At 36.2% G+C, this 8,110-nt stretch overlaps 1 protein-coding gene across 3 annotated transcripts in view; it reads left to right on the forward strand.

The window, feature by feature from the left end:
• Positions 1-5,870, forward strand: part of LOC121418570 (calcium-independent protein kinase C-like) — an 83,800-nt gene extending 77,930 nt beyond the window's left edge. For all 3 annotated transcript variants that reach the window (XM_041612505.1, XM_041612504.1, XM_041612503.1), the window contains exons 13-15: positions 2,073-2,261; positions 2,844-2,990; positions 4,978-5,870. In XM_041612505.1, coding sequence (XP_041468439.1) covers positions 2,073-2,261; positions 2,844-2,990; positions 4,978-5,151 — 510 coding nt within the window. In that variant the 3' untranslated portion in view covers positions 5,152-5,870. The remainder of the gene's footprint in view (positions 1-2,072; positions 2,262-2,843; positions 2,991-4,977) is intronic.
• Positions 5,871-8,110: the final 2,240 nt, after the last annotated feature.

An 8,110-nucleotide genomic window follows, 5' to 3' on the forward strand; every position in this document is an offset into this window, starting at 1 on the left:
ACACTCTAGCAAAGCAAACAACAGCTGCGCGCACTTAATATGCAAATGCACAGTCAGTCAAACCGTTGTATCGGCACTGCAATGATTTTGCACATAAAAAAGTGATGCAACGTTTTGACTGATAATATATAGCATTCATGAGGCGCTGATTTATCTAGTTTCCTATACAATGGCACACTATATATTACCATTGCTGTAACTCCCGCTGCTAAAGGCGCTTGTGCATTCAAGGAATTAATCCTGCCGGGTACCCATTCACCTCACCTGGGTTGAGTGCAGCACAATGGGGATAAATTTCTTGCTGAAGGAAAACATGCTGTGGCTGAGATTCGAACCCACGTCCCTCTCATTGAAAGACAAGATTCGTACCCTCCAGACCACGACGCCCCCACATGCTCCTTGAATTGGCAGTCAGGTTTGTTGTATCCCCTTTGGCATTTATGTACAGGGGAAATTAAAACTGCTCAGACCAAATTACAAGCATGTAGCTCTCATGCGATATTTTCTCTGATCCTTGAATTTGGGTTAACCCTATCTAGGCGGGGGGGGGGGCCTCGGAGGCCCCCCTCAACAAATCGCGTGATATTTTCGCCACGCGAAATATTTTGACCGCGCCGCTCGCTGACTTTTTACTTTCAAGTCTTGCGCAACTTTTGAGACCAATTTTGCGTCACTCGGGTACGTGGTTCTAAAATTACACAACATTATGTAAGTGCATGTCAGACCAAAAATTGCTCAAAAACGTGATTTCATGTACAAAGTCAATGCAAATTGTGTTATCAACCAAAATAAATGCATGATTATTTTTAGTTTTGCTGGTCTAAATGTATTTATTTTATGCTTTTTATGATAACGCAAGAGTCCCCAACAAATTTCATTGAAAAAACAATGAAAAACAAAAGGTCCAAAAAACAAAGAAATACATAAGAAATTGCAAAAAACAATATAATACATAAGAAAATGATTTGATATCGCAATTTTCACCACAAAGAGTTTCTATACCAAGAATTAGTATATTTGGAGCTTTATTTAGGGAGTTACAGGAAAAAGTATGATTTCGCATACTTACATATGTCCCAGGCAACCTGCCCCCCCCCCCGGCCATATGAACTCCCAAAATACCCCTGCCTAGAATAGGGTTAAGATAAAGATACAAATGTCAAGCAATTATCTTGGTCTTTCCAACCATGTATTTTTCTAGCAATGAAAATGTTGTAAGGCTGGGAAACAAAGTGTGGAAATTATAGCAAACTTTGAAATCGATTTTCTCTGTAATGGGTTTGCACTGTCGTTTGTGTGATATGATGGTTCGGATGACTGCCAATGATATATATGTTTATATAAAAACATGTTATTTTGGTCTGAAAGACCTTCTTTTTTGGTGGGGGGAGCTTGATGCCCCATTTTGATCTCAAATGCCCTCTATTTGACCAGACCAAATTTGGCACACATTCTTTATCTACTACATGCCAGTATAAAAAAAAATCCAAAATCATAATCAAGGAAAGTTGTCAGATATGGCAACTTGTTGGACGAAAATGCCGTTGAAACACTTCCCTTATTACCGGTAGATAGTTTGGAGCTTGATGAAAACCTTACCAATCTGATTATTTGCTTTGAACTTGGGTATGGGACATACATGTATGTTTCATGTCTTTTGTTTTGAATACTGAACTGTACCTACATGTATAATATTGCTGTCATCATCATTTTTAACATTATTATTAACATCTTCTCCAACATCATGTACAAAGAAAAGGTTAAATGAGAAACAGATGAGTGGAGTACAAATTAAAGTTATGAAATAATGATAGAATCTTAATGTGAAACTACAGATGAGTGGAGTAAAAAGAATAGTTGTGAAATCCAGCGATTACTTTTATTTTATTATTTGCAATAATCAGAATCTCCAAGAGCTAGACTATGGTCCTTCAGTCGAAAATTATTAATATCAATTTTACCAACATGATAGAGAAAATACAAGCTGCATGTGAAACTGCAGATGAGTGTAAGTAAAAAAAAAGTTGTGAAATCCAGCGATAACTTTTAATTTCATTGTTTGCAATATTCAGATTCTCCAAGAGCTAGACTACGGTCCATCAGTAGATTGGTGGGCTTTGGGTGTGCTCATGTATGAGATGATGGCCGGTCAACCACCGTTTGAAGCAGACAATGAAGATGATCTCTTCGATTCCATCCTTCATGATGACGTCCTCTATCCAGTCTGGCTCAGTAAAGAAGCAACATCCATCCTCAAAGCTGTAAGTAATCAGCTAAAATGTTCCTGACCCGTTCGTTGTCCATCACTTGCCGTTATCTTGGTAGCAATGCATTTTCTACATTATAATATTTGTGTAAAAAAAGTTTTATATTTAGGGAAGACCTAATGAAGGAAGTACCATGTAAGAGTGGCCTGAGTGGTAGGTAAAGGGCATGAATCGTCTTACAGAGAATTTATAACTGGACAGTCTTACATAATGATTGCCTGTGATGAACTGCCCTGGAGGGTGCTTCATAAAGCTGTTCGTAGTTGAGAGCGACTTTAAGTACGACTCGTGATCCTTTCTTGTTATAAATGACAGTCACCATTAAATGATTAGTGATTATTTAGGGTATAAGAAAGGTTCACCAGTTCTTAAAGTCACTCTTAACTTACGAACAGCTTTGTGAAATGGCCCCACGGCGCATATGTAAATAATCATCAGCAGCTGTTGAAAATTAATTACCTGTAAATATTTGCATTTGCTTGCTTAGTAGCAATTCGGTCAGTGAAAAAAAATGACATGGTCGACGAATAACTCCTTTGATTTAACATAAGTGTTACATATTATTTTCTGTTGCAGTTCATGACCAAGAACCCCAGCAAGCGTCTAGGCTGTATGGAATCACAAGGAGGAGAAAGGGCTATCTTATCACATTCTTTCTTCAGAGAGATCCATTGGCAAGATCTAGAAGACCTCAAAGTAGATCCTCCTTTCAAACCTAAGATTGTAAGTAACTCTCATAAGTCAAATCAATTTTTTTCCTCCAAAATGCTTTCTTGTAGCAACCAGACATCTGATATTTTTTATGTTTTCTTAAGACTCTCTTTCAAGTAACATCATGGCATTAAAAATAATCATATTCAATAGATTAGCTATATGGACAAATTGGTAGTATAATTGAATTTTGAAAACCTACTGGTAATAGAAAAAATGATAAAAACAAGAATTACAAATTGTTTAAAGAAAAGTCACTACATTCATTTTCTCAAACTTGGTGATACATCAAAGTGCATTAGTCCAGATTGCAGTAGCGCAAAAGGCGTGGAAATATATTGCACAAGCACACATATCTTAGACAGGGATTCAATTTTAAGGCGCGCGGAGCGATCGCGCGCTACATGCGCGCCTTAATCCATTTTAGGTAGCGCGATTAATAGCGCGCCTCGCGATCGTTGACCTGCGCGGAAATGCCTAAAGTAGCCCTCGAAATCACCCAAAATCATGCTTATTGCCGAGTGATAACAACTCAATATGCTCGAGCTCCGCTTACCATTTAAAAATCATCCAAAATCCAACACTCAAAGTCATGAATAATCCTTAAAAATAGCGAGTAGCGCAGTTTCAAATTCCGACGTTGCGTTATTTTTTCTGTACCACGTATTTCCATACACATGGTACCAAGTACGGAAAAAAAAATCAATGCAACGGTCGGGAAACAGTTGCATGTATAGGGGTCCATTATGACTACCACCGTGTGCGATTTCGAATGCACATGTTTCCCCTACAGATATCACAATTCTGTGATTAAATAATTCGAATTACACAGGAAATAAATCCCTGAGTCTTGTAACCTAGCATTGGTGAGTTGTCATTCGGCTTTGCTTTTCAAAACGGCTTATTAACTTCCAAAATAAGTTACCTTATTTATTACTTATAACTAAAAAATCATTTATTTTCTTTTTTTAGGGGATGAGGTATTATATCAGACAATAGATCATCAAACAAAGCTCCCATCAATTTTAAAAGGCTAGCGGCAGGCTCGCGCATTGGCGCTTTTACTAGCTAGCCAGTTAGAGCTCTGTCTCTGCCAGAGCTCTGGGGGACAATTCACTCAGTAAAGGCCTCAATGATGGTGATTTTCTGTTTCAGACAGAGTTTACATTTCATGAATATTATTCAAAACTGCCAAAAAGTTTGATGATTTCTTCATTGTTATGTATATTTAAGTTCTTAATGAATACATTCTCACCGAATTTAGACTCCCCAATAGAGAAATGAAATTTTCATGCGTTTTCAAAGAACTTCAGGAAAAGTTAGGGGACGTGGGCCTTTATTACATGTACATGGCTGAGTACAGGGTATTGTACTGGAATAGATGGAGTAGAAATTAGATATTGAATTCATTTATATCCAAGTCCAACTCACAGTCACACACACACGCACTCACCCACACACACAAAAAGCTCCCCTTGTATGTTGAAGAAGAGCTTTTTGCAGTGCTCCTCTACCGCTCTCCTTAAAAGATCTAGGAGAGCTATTTATTGCTCCCCTCATAATTATAAAACTGAGTCCCTGCTTAGAGATCAATTTTCAAAAACCCAAGTAAATTGTAAATTTTCCAGGTTGGATATATTTGACAACTTTGACAACAGTTATCTTTAATTGGTAATTGAGACTACCACTTGAGTCTGTGCTATCAAAACCACTTTAGAAAGAGACAAAAAAAATTGTTCATTTGGTATAGTGTAGTCTAATAATTATCTTGTACTTTCACAAATTTTCTGTATAACATGCACCACCATGAGTGTCAACTTTTTATAACTGATATGAGGGCCACATCACTGTAATCTATGGACAAGTGAATTGCAATGATAATGGTGGGATATGCAAAAAACACCCACCTGTTTGTGGATTGGGAACAGATGTTGCATGATGATGAAAAGAACAGTTCCTAACAAACTTTAATTTTGTTTGAATTTACAAATTCCTGCAGAAAACAAAGAAAGACTGGAACAACTTCGACACGGACTTCACTCGCGAGGAGCCTAAGCTGACGCCCATCACCACCAAGATCGTAGAGTCTATCAACCAGAATGAGTTCAGTGGTTTCACCTATACCCGCCCAACAGCTGAGGAGAACCAAGCTACTACTACAGACATCGACTAGGAGATAAGCGCAAACAGGAGGAGGAGCTTCATTTTTTCTACCACTGGGATTATATGCAATAGACTTGATGGAGGAGGAGAAGATGGATGAAGACTTTCGAGGTTTTGGCCAAAGGATGCTGACATCTTGTTAATGCTATGCGCGTGTGGATCGCTGCGAGAAATCTGTAGCGTGCACCAGATCATACAGATGGTGGCATGAAGACACTGAAGACTTGTGTGGATCTTTTGGAGCAGAGTGACAAGTGTATTTGCTGAATTTCATCGGTCGTGGGTCATGAGAACGATGTGGTCCTAAGCACAGCAGGTGTTTTTTTTATCGTGTATGAAAAAAAAATTGTTCAAACTTTCATCGAGCGGGAAATGTGTGTGCTGCTATGAAATGACTTTTTGATTCTGAGCCTTTGAATAAGGCTTTGAATAAGCTGCAGATTATTATCTTTATGGGTTGACCTTTGACCCCAAGCCCATTTCCATGTTGCTTGAGTCATACTTTGAGAATTGTTAATGATATTCCAAGGTTAGGCTATGTATGTTATGTAGTGGAAATTAATACAATGATGAGTCTTTCTAAAAGAAAATTGGTCATTTTGTGAAATTCAATCCATCTCAGTTGAGGCTACATTTATAACCAAGTGCAGTATACTCTCTCTCTCTCTCTTGCTCTTTTACTCTCTCTCTCTCTCTTTCTGTCTTTCTGTCTCCATTTCTCTTTCTTTTTAAACAGTGTTGACTATTATTTTTCAGAAAAGGGATGTATTTATTTTGTGGTTGAATAAAAAATTAAACCCTTTTGTATCATTAATGTGAACTACTGCAAGTAGATAAGTGCAATGGATCTGAAAATGAATAAAATTTCTCATGTTGGCTGAAGAAAACAAAAAAGAAATTAAACAAAATGTAGATATTCCAAGACAGGATTACTGACAAAAGAAATAAAACTTGTCCAAGAGGGCATTAGATTCAATTAATCACATCGCCCAAGTGAATATTTTGAATTTTTCTAGTATTGATTTTTTTTGTTCTAGTCGCTTCAAGCATTATTGGTGAGATGAACAAGTCATTCCCTCTTCTGAAACCATACCAACATTCAAAACTTAAAATCAGTCTTCAAGATTTAAATATGCAAACATTGAAATGATTAATTTTGTTTAATAAGAGTAAAATGTATGGATTATGACTGCAAAAGTGCAATTTAGCTGTATTGTAAAGAGACAATTGCAGCATAAAGTGACAATCAGTAAATATGTGCATTTTTCCACAAATTCTTGTTAATGGTATTTCAAAATTACTTGTATAGATGAATATGGTGTATAATGATTTAAATTTCACCCTTTAGTAAGCGCATCAATTTCATGACAATATCCCTCCTTTCAATTGAGATGTTATATGTTTAACCAAATGAAAACTTAAAAAGCTTATTAAAAAAATATCCTTTTTGTTGGGCATGTTCAAATCAAATTCATTGTGAAACAAACAAAAAAATACTTTGATTGATAATCTGCTTGAAAGATATAACCTCTATGTAAGCAGAAGTACTTGTATTCTTTCTAAGACTATGAGTACGACACATCTTAACATGGGTCTTTATTCAATTTAAATGGTTTTCGATAGCTTTGCTGAAAAATATTTTGATTGATTGGTGGCAGAAAGATTTTGTTGATGCCAACCTTCAGGAAAAAGGGCCATGGGGGAGTTTCACAAAGATTTAAGTATGACTTAAATGAGTTGCACTTAAATGCTGCCACGTATGTCATATGCTATGCACAATCTTATTGATTAATACGAAGTTGTACGTTCCTCTTTGCATGATCTGACCAATGCAGTCAAGCCTTTTATACCACACGCAACTAGGCATTTAAGTGCGTCTCTTAAGTCATACTTAAATCTTTGTGAAACACCCCTGACCTCATTAAAAGGGGGATTCCACCAAAAAAAAATGTTGATTTGAATAATCAGAGAATAATCAAGCAAACACACCTGAAAATTTTCACAAAACAATCGTTGTTTGCACAACAAAGTGATGTGCAAATGAGAGCGTCAATAATGTCACTCATGCATTAATGTAATGCCAAAATGCTGATTTTTTTTTTAGATTTGACAATGAAGAAACTTCATTGAATTACAGTATGTTACAGCAATGGATTTCTACTGTCCTGTGAGAAATCAAACTTTTGTTTCGCATTTAGGTAGGAAAAAACAAAATCATATCTCATGCAATACCAAAAAAATTATTAGTGAGTGATGTCTTTGGTTGACCAATTGACATACCAACAAGGAAAAATAAGCAATGCTTCCAGTTCCTACACCCCAGTATAAAGAGGACCGTATAACTTTTGTGAAATTAAGCAATGCTTGATTGTCAGAACAGTCTTATTATACTTATGATGAAATTTGTGTTCAGCCTGTTTGATTATTCTGCTTTTATCTTATTCATTTCTTTTTGAGGGGGAGGGGGTGAACTTGCCCTTTAAAGGACAAGTGCACCCCAACAAAGAGTTTATTTGAATAAGAAAAGAAAAATCTAACAAGCATAACACTGACAATTCCATCAAAATCGGATGTAAGATAAGAAAGTTATGACATTTTAAAGTTTTGCTTAAATTCTACAAAACAGTTTATGCACGTACTGGTCGGTATGCAAATGAAGGGATTGATGACATCACCCACTCACTATTCCTTTTGTATTTTATTACATGGAATATGAAATATAATTTTTTTCTCTTTATTGTCCTGTAAAAAAGGGTTTATTCCTTCGTAAATATGTGGAACTTTACCATTATTTTAATATTCGATAGTTCAGTCAAGTTGGACCTTGTTGTAAAATCTGTAAAAATTGAAGTATTGTATATTTCAAACAATAAAAAAAAAGAAATAGTGAATGAGAGACATCATGGACTCTTTCATTTGCATGTCACTGAGTTGTGCATATGACTGTTTTGTAAAAAATAAGCAAAACT

This window comes from Lytechinus variegatus, chromosome 7, assembly GCF_018143015.1.
Source record: "Lytechinus variegatus isolate NC3 chromosome 7, Lvar_3.0, whole genome shotgun sequence".
Classification (NCBI taxonomy): Eukaryota; Metazoa; Echinodermata; class Echinoidea; order Temnopleuroida; family Toxopneustidae; genus Lytechinus; species Lytechinus variegatus.